This window comes from Pristiophorus japonicus, chromosome 19, assembly GCF_044704955.1.
Source record: "Pristiophorus japonicus isolate sPriJap1 chromosome 19, sPriJap1.hap1, whole genome shotgun sequence".
NCBI classification, from domain to species: Eukaryota; Metazoa; Chordata; class Chondrichthyes; family Pristiophoridae; genus Pristiophorus; species Pristiophorus japonicus.
In genome coordinates, this window is record NC_091995.1 from 37,162,880 (window position 1) to 37,177,815 (window position 14,936).

Sequence of the window (14,936 nt, forward strand, 5' to 3'; positions counted from 1 at the left end):
GGTTACACACATTGCAGAGAGCTAATTCTCTGTGAAAACAGGCTATGATGCCAGATCCCAGTTTTGTTATATTTTCTGTATGACAAGTGGGATTGAACTCTTTGCAAAGGTCATTGAGAGGCCTGGGGATGGATTTTAGGCATTTCTGTTTTGGGGGCGAGAATGGAGGTGGGGCAGGAAAATTATCGACTGGGAATAGTTTGCTCTTTGGTCAGGAAGTTTTTGCGTTAGGGGATGCAGCGCGAAGCGAGGCGTTGTACACTTTGTGGCACATGGATGGGAAACTCGTGAACTAAAGTGCCGGGCCGTGTGCATTCCGATAGAGGCTGGGGTGGGGGGAGAAACTTTCAAAAACACTAACACATTCCGAAAACATTGGGCTCGCCACCACAAAACAAATCGGCAAAAATATTAAAAGAACAAACGCACGCACTTATCTTTGGAGAATTTTACCTGCCTCTGCACCAGCGGCTATGCTGGACCACACTGGTTTCCCAGGCAGTCATTGCGGGCGCACTTCCAGTCCCACGGATCGGTCAAAACTGAAAATGACTGTTGGTGTCGAACCAGAGGCATTGCACACCCAGCGCAGCTCTTCCCGGCGGGGCTGCCACAAAACCCGACCGGAGGATCGCGACGGGACGCTAGAGACCTGAACGCCACCTTTCACACCACTCCGGGATGAAAACTGGAGGCGCAAAGGACTGGAAAATCCGACCCCTGATGTTCATCAACCATAACCTATTTCACCTCTTCCTATGAAATATACAGAAGGACTAGGATAGAATCCTCCAAATTAGCAAATTACATGCACACTTCCCACTAACATTGTCTTTGCATGTCAAAGTTGTGAGACTTGTCTAACACTTTGTCACTAATCAACAGTTCTGGGTGATGTGCATGTGAAGGTCGCGTCTGACCAACTTGATTACATTTTTTGAGAACGTAACAAGGAGGGTTGATGAGGGCAGTGCATTTGATGTAGTCTACATTAAGTTTAGCAAGGCATTTGACAAGGTCCCACATGGCAGGCTGATCAAAAAAGAAAAAACCCATGGGATCCAAGGGAGAGTGGCAAATTGGATCTAAATTTGGCTCAGTGGCAGGAACCAAAGGGTAATTGTTGAAGATAGAAAGAAATCCATCGTGCAGAACGAGGTCATTTCGGCCCATCGTGTCCGCACCGGCCGACAAAGAGCCACAGCCTGGTCAGCAGACCTGAAGGTTACATATAAACCTATGAACAATGAACAATGGCGGAAAGGTAAAGAGCACCCAGCCCAACCAATCCACCCCACACAACTGCGACACCCCTGGCACCGAAACATTCTATACCCCACCCCAACCGGAGCCATGTGATCTCCTGGGAGAGGCAAAAAACAGATTAAAACCCCAGGCCAATTGGAGAAAAAAATCTGGGAAAATTCTTCTCCGACCCATCCAGGCGATCAAAACTACACCAGGAGATTACCCTGGCCATATTGGATTCCCTGCAGTACTTACCATCGCATCTGCGCCAGCCAACAAGAGGCCATCCAGTCTAATCCCACTTACCAGCTCTAGGTCTGTAACCCTGTAGGTTACGGCACATCAAGTGCCCATCCAAGCACCTTTTTTTAAATCCGGCGAGGGTTTCTGCATCCATCACCCTTCCAGGCAGTAAGTTCAAGACCCCCACAACCTTCTGATGAAGAAGCCTCCCCTCAAATCCCCTCTGAACTTTCCACCAACCACCTTGAAACTATGCCTCCTCGTAATTGACCCCTCCACCAAGGGAAATAGGTCCTTGCTATCCACTATACCTATTCCCCTCAAAATTTTGTACACCTCAAAGAGGTCTCCTCTCAGCCTTCTCTGTTCTAATGAGAACAAACCTAGCCTATCCAATCTTTCATCATAGTTAACATTCTCCATTCCAGGCAGCATCCTAGTAAATCTCTGCACCCTCTCTCGTGCAATCATGTCCTTCCGATATTACAGTGACCAGAACGGCACGCAGTACTCCAGCTGTGGCCTAACCAGAGTATTATACAATTTAAGCGTAACCTCCCTGGCTCTTGTATTCTATGCCTCGGCCAATAAAGGCAAGCATTCTGTATGCATTCTTAATCACCTTATCCACCTGGCCTGCTACTTTCAGAGATCTGTGGACAAGCACTCCAAGGTCCCTTTATTCATCTACACTTTTAAGTGGCCTACCGCTTAATGTGTATACCCTTTCAATATTAGCCATTACCTTACGCTTCTCATAGATATAGAAACATAGACATAGAAAAACATAGAAAATAGGTGCAGGAGTAGGCCATTCGACCTTTCGAGCCTGCACCGCCATTCAATGAGTTCATGGCTGAACATGCAACTTCAGTACCCCATTCCTGCTTTCTCACCATACCCCTTGATCCCACTAGTAGTAAGGACTACATCTAACTCCTTTTTGAATATATTTAGTGAATTGGCCTCAACAACTTTCTGTGATAGAGAATTCCACAGGTTCACCAATCTCTGGGTGAAGAAATTTCTCCTCCTCTCAGTCCTAAATGGCTTACCCCTTATCCTTAGACTGTGACCCCTGGTTCTGGACTTCCCCAACTTTGGAAACATTCTTCCTGCATCTAACCTGTCTAAACCCATCAGAATTTTAAACGTTTCTATGAGATCCCCTCTTATTCTTCTGAACTCCAGTGAATACAAGCCCAGTTGATCCAGTCTTTCTTGATAAGTCAGTCCCGCTGTCCCGGGAATCAGTCTGGTGAACCTTTGCTGCACTCCATCAATAGCAAGAAAGTCCTTCCTCAAGTTATGAGACCAAAACTGTACACAATACTCCAGGTGTGGCCTCACCAAGGCCCTGCACAACTCTAGTAATACCTCCCTTCCCCTGTACTGAAATTCCCTAGTTATGAGGGCCAACATGCCATTTGTTTTCTTAACCACCAGCTGTACCTGCATGCCAACCTTCAATGACTGATGCACCATGACACCTCCCCTTTTCCTAATCTGTCACCATTCAGATAATAGTCTGTCTCTCTGTTTTTACCACCAAAGTGGATAATCTCACATTTATCCACATTATACTTAATCTGCCATGCATTTGCCCACTCAGCTAACCGATCCAAGTAACTCTGCAGCCTCATAGCATCCTCCTCGCATTTCACACTGCCACCCAACTTAGTGTCATCTGCAAATTTGGAGATACTACATTTAATGCCCTTGTCTAAATCATTAATGTATAATGTAAACAGCTGGGGCCCCAGCCCAGAACCTTACGGTAGCCCACTAGTCACTGCCTGCCATTCTGAAAAGTACCCATTTACTCCTACTCTTTGCTTCCTGTCTGCCAACCAGTTCTCAATCCACGTCAGCACACTACCCCCAATCCCATGTGCTTTAACTTTGGACATTAATCTCTTGTGTGGGACCTTGTCGAAAGCCTTCTGAAAGTCCAAATACACCACATCAACTGGTTCTCCCTTGTCCACTCTACTGGAAACATCCTCAAAAAATTCCAGAAGATTTGTCAAGCATGATTTTCCTTTCACAAATCCATGCTGACTTGGACCTATCATGTCAGCTCTTTCCAAATGCGCTGCTATGACATCCTTAATAATTGATTCCATCACTTTACCCACTGCTGATGTCAGGCTGACTGGTCTATAATTCCCTGTTTTCTCTCTCCCTCCTTTTTTAAAAAGTGGGGTTACATTGGCTACGCTCCACTCCATAGGAACTGATCCAGAGTCGATGGAATTTTGGAAAATGACTGTCAATGCATCTGCTATTTCGAAGTACTCTGGGATGCAGTCCATCAGGCCCTGGGGATTTATCGGCCTTCAATCCCATCAATTTCCCCAACACAATTTCCCGACTAATAAGGATTTCCCTCAGTTCCTCCTTCTTACGAGACCCTCTGATCCCTTTTTTATCCGGAAGGTTGTTTGTGTCCTGCTTAGTGAATACCGAACCAAAGTACTTGTTTAATTGGTCTGCCATTTCTTTGTTCCCCGTTATGAATTCCCCTGATTCTGACTGCAGGGGACCTACGTTTGTCTTTACTAACCTTTTTCTCTTTACATATCTATAGAAGCTTTTACAGTCTATTTTAGTGTTCCCTGCAAGTTTCCTCTCATACTCTATTTTCCCTGCCCTAATCAAACCCTTTGTCCTCCTCTGCTAAATTCTAATTTTCTCCCAGCCCCCGGGTTCGCTGCTATTCCTGGCCAACTTGTATGCCACTTCCTTGGCTTTAATACTATCCCTGATTTCCCTTGATAGCCACGGTTGAGCCACCTTCCCTTTTTTATTTTTACACCAGACAGGAATGTACAATTGTTGTAGTTCATCCATGCGGTCTCTAAATGTCCGCCATTGCCCATCCACTGTCAACTCCTTAAGTATCATTCGCCAATCTATCCTAGCCAATTCACGCCTCATACCTTCAAAGTTACCCTTCTTTAAGTTCTGGACCATGGTCTCTGAATTAACTGTTTCATTCTCCATCCTAATGTAGAATTCCACCATATTATGGTCACTCTTCCCCAAGGGGTCTCGCACAACGAGATTGCTAATTAATCCTCTCTCATGACACAACATCCAGTCTAAGATAGCCTCCCCCCTAGTTGGTTCCTCGACATATTGGTCTAGAAAACCTTCCCTTGTGCAGTCCAGGAAATCCTCCTCCACTGTATTGCCTCCAGTTTGGTTAGTCCAATCTATATGCATGTAAACGTCACCCATAATAACTGCTGCACCTTTATTGCATGCACCCCTAATTCCTGTTTGGTGCCCTCCCCAACATCACTACTATTGTTTGGAGGTCTGTACACAACTCCCACTAATGTTTTTTTCCCTTTGGTGTTCTGCAGCTCTACCCATATAGATTTCACATCATCCAACCTAATATCCTTCCTAACTATTGCATTAATATCCTCTTTAACCAGCAATACTACCCCACCTCCTGTTCCTTTTATTCTATCCTTCCTGAATGTTGAATACCCTTGGATGTTGAGTTCCCAGCCCTGATCATCCTGGAGCCACGTCTCTGTAATCCCAATCACATCATATCTGTTAACATCTATTTGCACAGTTAATTCATCCACCTTTTTACGGATACTCCTTGCATTGAGACATAAAGCCTTCAAGCTTGTTTTTCTAACACCCTTTGTCCTTTTAGAATTATGATGTAGTATGGCCCTTTTTGTTTCTTGCCTTTGTTTACTCGGCCTTCCACTATTGCTTTTTACCTTTCTACCATCTGTTTCTGACTCCATATTACTTCGCCCTGTCTCGATGCATAGGTTCCCATCCCCCTGCCATATTAGTTTAAACACTCCCGAACTGCATTAGCAAATGTTACCCCCAGGACATCAGTTCCAGTCCTGCCCAAGTGCAAACCGTCCCTTTTGTACATGTCCCACTTCCCACAGAACTGGTTTCAATGTCCCAGGAATTTGAATCCCTCCCTCTTGCACCACTGCTCAAGCCAGGTATTTATTCTAACTCTCCTGCTCCCTCTACTCTGATTAGCACATGGCACTGATAGAAATCCAGAGATTACTACCTTTGAGGTCCTACTTTTTAATTTAACTCCTAGCTCCCTAAATTCAGCTTGTAGGACCTATATTGTTGGTACCTACATGTACCATGACAACTGGCTGTTTACTCTTTCTCTCCAGAATGCTCTGCAGCCGCTCTGAGTCACCCTTGATCCTTGCACCAGGGAGGCAACACACCATCCTGGAGTCTCAGTTGCGGCCGTAGAAACTCCTATCTCTTCCCCTTATAATAGAGTCCCCTATCACTATAGCTCTCCCACTCTTTTCCTGCCCTTCTGTGCAACAGAGCCACCCATGGTACCATGAACCTGGCTGCTGGTGCCGTCCCCTGGTAAGTCATCTCCCCCAACAGTATCCAAAACGGTATATCTGTTTTGGAAGGAGATGACCGCAGGGGACTCCTGCACTACCTTCCTGCTCTTGCCTTGTCTGGGTCACCCATTCACTATCTGTCCTAACCCTTACCTGTGGTGTGACCAACTCACTAAATGTGCTATCCACAACACTCTCAGCATCGCACATGCTCAAGTGTGAGTTAATCCGCAGCTCCAGTGCCATCATGCGGTCTGTCAGGAGCTGCAGCAGGACACACTTCCCGCGCACATATTAGTCAGAGACACTGGAAGTGTCCCTGATTTCCCACATAGCACAGGAGGAGCATGACACAAGTCCGAGCTCTCGTGCCATGACTTAACCCTTAAATTAATTTGCTTACTAAAATTTACTTAAACACCAAACAGCTACTTAATAGTTCGCTGCCAATTAAACCAATCTAAAAGTCAGTCTAAAAGAGAGTTATACTTATCAGTCGAACAGCCAACCACTTACCAGCTTGGCTGTGATGTCACCTCTCGATTTCGCACCCCTCTATCTTTGTCTGCAGCTGGTTGGGCTGGTCTCTGGGCCTCCGTCTCCTACTCTCGCACTCCTTATCAGCTGCTCCAGTGTCAGCACTGGTAGGAAAAACAGGACAAAACAGCACCTGCCACCCCCACTTGCCCTTAAAACTCACCCATTTACCAAACTCACGAATGCCACTCTAAGCTGCTGCACTCCGTGCTCTGCACGAGTTGCCTCTTTTTAAACTGTATCTTGGTCAGGTGACTTACTAGTGGTCAGTTGTTTACAGAACTGGTTTTAACTAGCTGCTAATTGCCTCCTACTGGAGAGTTACCTTGTTTTTCTCTGCCTAAACCTGAAAGATTCCCAACTATTTAACTTTTCCCCTTTAAATTAAACTGCTACTTACTTAGAAGCTACTGGCAATTGCCACGAACAATTTACTCCAGCCTCCAAATGCTTTAAATTACCGAATTAAATTTTATTTGCCACTGCTCTGCCCACCTGACCACTTGATTGATATCCACCTGCAGTCCAAGGCTTTCCTCTTCATTATCAACCACTCAGCCAATTTTAGTTTCATCTGCAAACTTCTTAATCATACTCCCTATATTCAAATCTAGATCATCGATATACACCACACAAAGCAAGGGACCCAGTACTGAGCCCTGTGGAACCCCACTGGAAACATCCTTCCATTCACAAAAACATCCAGCAACCATTAACCTTTGCTTCCTACCTCCAAGTCAATTTTGCATCCAACTTGCCACTTTACACTGCATCCCATGGGCTTTAACCTTCGTGACCAGTCTACCATATGTGACCTTATCAAAAGCTGTGCTAAGGTCCCACACAAGGTCCCACACAAGAGATTGGTGGGCAAAATCAAAGCGCATGGTATTGGGGGTAATGTACTGACATGGATAGAGAACTGGTTGGCAGACAGGAAGCAGAGAGTCGAGATAAACGGGTCCTTTATACAATGGCAGGCAATGACTAGTGGAGTGCCGCAGGGCTCAGTGCTGGGACCCCAGATCTTTACAATATACATTAACGATTTAGATGAAGGAATTGAGTGTAATATCTCCAGGTTTGCGGATGACACTAAACTGGGTGGTGGTGTGAGCTGTGAGGAGGACGCTAAGAGGCTGCAGGGTGACTTGGACAGGTTAGGTAAGTGGGCAAATGCATGGCAGATGCAGTATAATGTGGATAAATGTGAGGTTGTCCATTTTGGGGGCAAAAACACGAAGGCAGAATATTATCTGGATGTGGCAGATTAGGAAAAGTGGAGATGCAACGAGACCTGGGTGTCATGGTTCATCAGTCACTGAAAGTGGGCATGCAGGTACAGCAGGCGGTGAAGAAGGCAAATGGTATGTTGGCCTTCATAGCAAGGGGATTTGAATATAGAAGCAGGGAGGTCTTACTGCAGTTCTGCAGGGCCTTGGTGAGGCCTCATCTGGAATATTGTGTTCAGTTTTGGTCTCCTAATCTGAGGAAGGACATTCTTGCTATTGAGGGATTGCAGCGAAGGTTCACAAGACTGATTCCAGGGATGGCTGGACTGTCATATCAGGAGAGACTGGATCAACTGGACCTTTATTCACTGGAGTTTAGAAGGATGAGAGGGGATCTCATAGAAACGTACAAGATTGTGATGGGACTGGACAGGTTAGATGCGGGAAGAATGGAAGTCCAGAACCAGGTGGCATAGTCTTAGGATAAGGGGTAGGCCATTTAGGACTAAGATGAGGAGAAACTTCTTCACACAGAGAGTTGTTAACCGATGGAATGCCCGACCGCAGAGAGTTGTTGATGCCAGTTCATTGGATATATTCAAGAGGGAGTTAGATATGGCCCTTATGGCTAAGGGGATCAAGGGGTATGGAGAGAAAGTCGAAAAGGGGTACTGAGGGAATGATCAGCCATGATCTTATTGATTGGCGGTGCAGGCTCGAAGGGCCGAATGGCCTACTCCTGCAGCTATTTTCTATGTTTATATGTAAAGTCCATATACACTACATCGTACAAACTACCCTCATCGACCCTCCTGATTACTTCCTCGAAAAATTCAATCAGGCTAGTCAAACACGATCTTCGCGTCACAAATCCGTGCTGACTGTCCCTAATTAAACCTTTCCTTTCCAAATGTAGATTTGTCCTGTCTTTCGAGGTTTTTTGCAATAATTTTCCCACCACTGAGGTTAGGCTGACAGGCCTGCAATTACTCGGCCTGTCTCTTTCTCCCTTCATAAACAAGGGTACTACATTAGCATTCCTCCAATCCTCCGGCACCATGCCTGAATCCAAAGAAGACTGGAAAATGATGGTCAAGGCCATTGCTATTTCAACTTTTAGTTCGCTCAACAGCATGAGTTGCATTTCAACAAGGCCTGGGGACTTATCTAATTTCAAAGCTGCTATATGCTTTAATACCTCCTCTCTCTGTGTTTATTTCATCCAGAATTTGACACTACTCCTTGATAGCAGTATCTGCATTGCCCCTTTCCTTTGTGAAAACAGACGCAAAGTATTCATTAAGAACCATACCAACATCTTCCGCCTCCACACATAGATTACCCTTATCATCCCTAATAGGCCCTACTCTTTCTTGAGTTATTCTCTTACTCTTAATATATTTATAGAACATCTTTGAGTTTTCCTTAATTTTACTAGCCAAGAGTTTTTCATGCTCTCTCTTAGTTTTCCTAATATCCTTTTTAATTTACCTCTTACCTTTCTAAATTCCTCCAAAGATAGTACAGTATTTAGCCATCGGTATATGACATAAGCTTCCCTTTTTTTCTTTATCCTCCACTGTAGGTCCCTAGATTTCCCAGCTTTTTGCCTACCCTTTTTCTTTAAGAGCATAGGTTTGGCTTGAGCCTTCCAGATCTCCTCCTTGAATGCCTCCCACTGTTCTGACATTGATTTACCCACAATAGCTGTTTCCAGTCCACTGTGGCCAAATCACTCCTCAACTTAGCAAAGTTAGCTTTTCCCCAATTTGGGACTTTTATTCCTGGTCGATCCTTGTCCTTATCCATAACTAACTTGAATCTGACTGAATTATGATCACTGGCACCCAAGTGCTCTTCCACTAATACCCCTTCAACCTGCCCAGCTTCATTCCCCAAAACTAAATCCAAAATCATCCCGTCTCATGTTGGGCTTGCTACATACTGATTTACAAAGTTCTCTTGAATGCATTTTAAGAATGTCGCACATTCTATACCCTTCACACTATATTTGTTCCTATCAATATTAGGACAGTTAAAATCCTTGACTAATATTGCTCTATGATTTTTGGACCACATCAATTTGCCTAAATATTTGCTCCACTCTCGCGCTCCCACTGTTTGGGGGTCTATAATACACGCCCAGCAATGTGATCGCCCCTTTTTTATTTTTCAATTCAATCCATATAGCCTCTTTTCATGATCCCTCTAACATATCCTAGGGTCTTAAGAGAGGTAGCGGCAGGGATTGTAGATGCATTGGTTGCAATTTCCCAAAATTCCCTGGATTCTGGGGAGGTCCCAGCAGATTGGAAAATTGCAAATGTAACGCCCCTAATTTAAAAAAGGAGGCAGGTAGACCAGTTGGCCTAACATCTGTGGTTGGGAAAATGTTGCAGTCCATTATTAAAGAAGCAGTAGCAGGACATTTGGAAAAGCAAAATTCGGTCAGGCAGAGTCAGCATGGATTTATGAAGGGGAAGTCATGTTTGACAAATTTGCTGGAATTCTTTGAGGATATAACGAACAGGGTGGATAAAGGGGAACCAGAGGATGTGGTGTATTTGAACTTCCAGAAGGCATTTGACAAGGTGTCACATAAAAGGTTACTGCACAAGATAAAAGATCACGGGGTTGGGGGTAATATATTAGCATGGATAAAGGTTGGTTAACGAACAGAAAAGACAGAGTCGGGATAAATGGTTCATTCTCGGGTTGGCAATCAGTAACTAGTGGGGTGCCGCAGGGATCAGTGCTGGGACCCCAACTATTTACAATCTATATTAACGACTTGTAAGAAGGGAGCGAGTGTAAAGTAGCCAAGTTTGCTGATGGTACAAAAATGGGAGGAAAAGCAATGTGTGAGGAGGGCACAACAAATCTGCAAAAGGACACAGACAGGCTAAGTGAGTGGGCAAAAATTTGGCAGATGGAGTATAATGTTGGAAAGTGTGAGGTCAAGCACTTTGGCAGAAAAAGATCAAAGAGCAAGTTATTATTTAAATGGAGAAAGATTGCAAAGTGCTGCGGTACAGTGGGACCTGGGGGTACCTGTAGATGAAACAGAAAAGGATAGAAACATAGAAACATAGAAAATAGATGCAGGAGTAGGCGATTCGGCCCTTCTAGCCTGCACCGCCATTCAATGAGTTTATGGCTGAACATGCAGGATAGTATGCAGGTTCTGCAAGTGATCAGGGAGGCCAATGGAATATTGGCCTTTATTGCAAAGGGGATGGAGTATAAAAGCAGGTACGTCTTGCTCCAGGTATACAGGTTATTGGTGAGGCTACAGCTGGATTACTGCGTGCAGTTTTGGTTTCCATATTTTCAAAAGGATATATTTGCTTTGGAGGCAGTTCAGAGAAGATTCACTCGGTTGATTCCGGGGATGAGGGAATTGACCTAAGAGGAATGGTTGAGTCGGTTGGGCTTCTACTCATTGGAATTCAGAAGGATGAGAGGTGATCTTATCGAAATGTTTAAGATTATGAGGGGGCTTGACAGGGTGGATGCAGAGAGGATGTTTCCACTGATGGGGGAGACAAGAACTAGAGGGCATGATCTTAGAATAAGGGGCCGCCCATTTAAAACTGAAATGAGGAGCAATTTCTTCTCTCTGAGGATTGTGAATCTGTGGGATTTGCTGCCTCAAGAGCTGTGGCAGCTGGGACATTGAATAAATTTAAGACAGAAATAGACAGTTTCTTAAACGATAAGGGAATAACGAGTTATGGGGAGCAGGCGGGGAAGTGGACCTGAATCCATGATCGGATCAGCCATGATCGTATTGAATGGCGGAGCAGGCTCGAGGGGCCATATGGCCTACTCCTGCTCCTCTTCTTATGTTCTTATATCATTTCTCCTCCCCGCTGTAATAGTTTCGTTAATCAATACCGTATCCCCCCTCGCCTTTTTACCCCCCTCTCTAGCTTGTCCAAAAATCCTGGAACCAGGAATATTGAGCTGCCAGACCTGCCCCTGCTTCAGCCATGTCTCTGTAATAGCTATAATATAATACTCCCAACTGTCTACCTGTGTTCTTAGCTCAACCGCCTTATTCGCTATATTCCTTGCATTAAAGTATATCCCATTTAGCACAGGAAGACCTCCTTGATTACTACTGACTAACCCTTGTTTCCTCTGTCTTACAGATTCACTTTCTAAATTATTGCTGTCCAATTTCAGCTTTGCTTCCTTCCCTATTGAATTTGCTCTCAGGTTCCTATCCCCCTGCCAAGCTAGTTTAAACTCTCCCCAACAGCACTAGCAAAACTCCTCGCGAGGATATTGGTCCCGGCACTGTTGAGGTTCAACCCGTCCAATTTGTATAGGTCCCATCTCCCCTAGAAGCGGTCCCAATCCCTCAGGAATTTAAAGCCCTCCCTCCTACACCAACTCTCCAGCCACGGTTGACGGGTGTTTTTGCAACTGGAAGGCTGTGGGGTTCCACAGGGCTCAGTGCTGGGTCCCTTGCTTTTTGTAGTATATAATCAATGATTCAGACTTAAATGTGGGAGGCATGATAAAGAAGTTTGCAGATGATACAAAAATTGGCCGTGTGGTTGACAGTGAGGAGGAAAGACTGCAGGAACATATCGATGGACTGGTCAGTTGGGCAGCGAAGTGGAAAATGGAATTCAATCCAGAGGTAATACATTTGGGGAGGTGCAAGAAGGCACGGGGAATACACAATAAATGGGAGGTTCTGAGAGATGTGGAGGAACAGAAGAACCTTGGACTGTATGTTCCAAGATCTTTCAAGGGGCAAGTAACTCAAATTGGGATTAGCGGCGATCAGCATGCCGCTAGGTGGAGGGGATCGCAAACCTAAGAAAGTGGGATGGGGCCAAATCAAAAGCCCTCCGTCACACTCGCTCCTACAGGGCTAACCACTTTTATTTTTCTACCTCAACCTTTTGTTTGTTCTTTTTAGAGAAAAAGCATTGTAACAGCTGTTAAGTTTCTTTCTGACGAACTTGCCGATATTAAGCGCCCCTATGTCTTGGCTATCACCGCGTATGCCCTTGCTTTGTTCGATCCTGAAAGTTCGATAGCGCTTGAGGCAGGTGAAAAACTGAGAAGAATCGAAATTTATGATAAAGGTAACCTTTTAATCTCTCCTTTAGTCGCAGAGTTAACAGAAAATATTGAGTAAGGTGCTCTTGGATTAAAGCATTTAGTTTTATAAGTTATGTTTCAGTAGCATTAGATGTTGTCATTTAGTCGTTTGAGAATCCGTATTATACATAATGTTGTTAACATGATGCTATCACATCAAATAATCATATATATAAATGTGTGCACTCGGTCCTCCTTAATACATTCACCCAGTGCCCTCTCACAGCCTTCTGTCACAACATCCAACTGTTTTTTAAAGCACTCCGGGTCTTTCAAATCCAGCACCCATTCTGAAATCAACTTCACAGCTCTTTTTCGACAGAAATCATCCCTGTCCCAGCTCTGAACTTGTCTTCTACTAGTCTGAATGTATGCCTGTTGTATTTCTATCCCGATTGAGTAATTCTGTTGCATTGTTCCTGTTGTGTATGGAGAAAGAGTCAGACTGAACACTGTGAGCTCAAAGTAAAATGTGACCGTAGTCTTTTATTGTAGGTCTCCAGAGTGCCTCTCCAACCTGTGAAGCCTCCTTAAATACCTGTGCTCCCAAGGGATGATGGGATCCCTTGGGACTCTAGGGGAAGAGCCCTCTGGTGACTGTACAGAGTAAATACAAGTCCACATATATAACAGTTCCCTAAATGGGTTAAGTTGTCTCACTGATAACTATTTTCTACCCAGTCCACTATCATTTAGGTTCAACCATTGAAGTATGTTGCTCTTGTACCCGAATCCTGAAACAACACTCAACATTGTTCAGGGGATATATATGGAGTCCTGGTCAGAGGCACAACTCCACCCGCATCTAACCATAATTGAGGATGTGTATCAGGCTCTGTAATGATTGCAGTATTTATTGATGTCGAAGGAACTGAGTCGTGGTCTTGCTACACAACACATTGAATAACAGCTTCAAATCCTCCCAGATTTCTGTGTTATCCCAATTCTCCACACTTCCTTTGCCTCCCCATAGGCGGCCGTGCCTTCAGTTGCCTAGACCCTAAATTCTGGAATTCCCTCCCTTAACCGCTCCACCTCGCTACCCCTCTTCCCTCCTTTACGATGTCCCTAATAATCTACCTGTTTTATCATGCATTAAAGCACCTCTCCTAATATTTCATGATGAGGATCAGTGTCAATTCTTGTCCAAGTTTCTATGTTTCTACATATCTATGTTTCTTTAGCGCTCCTGTGAAGAGCTTTGGGATCTTTTACTGCGATAAAGGCGCTATATAAATGGAAGATGTCCTTACTCTCAAATCCATCGATTGAAGTTCATTTTAATCGTTGCACGACCAATTGAGTCTTGCTTTGCTGAAAACCAGTTTTCTTGTGTTGTATAACATTCAGTTGCAGTTTGAACAGTCACGGTGGTGACCAGGACTGAAATGATATCAGGCTAAATCTTTGCTGTTCACACCACATTCTTGCTTTTGGATTTGATCTTGTTGCTCTAGTGCGGCCGGAGACAGCTCACATTCCGATTTACAAGCATTAATTCTCGTAATCTGTTTGTGTTTGAAACATAAAACAGAAAATAATACCCGCCATTGGAAAGCTGATGAAACAACGCTACACGATAAAGAAAGCAATCTAGGGCGTGTACCTCCGGCATCAGCTATATCAGTCGAGACCACTTCATACGCCTTGCTCCAGACAATAGCCATGAAAAATCTCTACTACGCAAACGCCATTGTAAAATGGTTAACGGAGCAACGGAACTACGATGGAGGTTTCCGCTCAACACAGGTACATTTTATATTTCCTAATTAAGAAACTGATTGCATTTAGTTTACATCCAATGACAGAATATGTTGATGCACTGGGGAGATAAGATTTTCTTTGTTGTTTTCTGCACCCAATATCTTACAAATGCATCTGCAAGATGCACAGCAGCAACTCGCCAAGACTTCTTCAGCAGCACCTCCTAAACCAGCTACCTTTACCACCTAGAAGGGCAAGAGCAGCAGGCACATGGGAACACCACCACGTCCACGTTGCCCTCCAAGTTACACAACATCCTGACTTGGAACTGTATCGGCAGTTCCTTCATCGTCGCTGCGTCAAAATCCTGGAACTCCCTCCCTAACAGCACTGTGGGAGTACCTTCACCACACGGACTGCAGCGGTTCAAGAAGGCAGCTCACCACCACCTCCTCAAGGGCAATTAGGGATGGGCAAT

General features: G+C 44.6%; 1 protein-coding gene across 1 annotated transcript in view; it reads left to right on the forward strand.

Moving 5' to 3' along the window:
• Window positions 1-14,936, forward strand: part of LOC139230174 (complement C4-like) — a 231,338-nt gene that overhangs the window by 168,434 nt on the left and 47,968 nt on the right. The window contains exons 28-29 of the mRNA XM_070862016.1: window positions 12,570-12,738; window positions 14,289-14,503. Coding sequence (XP_070718117.1) covers window positions 12,570-12,738; window positions 14,289-14,503 — 384 coding nt within the window. The remainder of the gene's footprint in view (window positions 1-12,569; window positions 12,739-14,288; window positions 14,504-14,936) is intronic.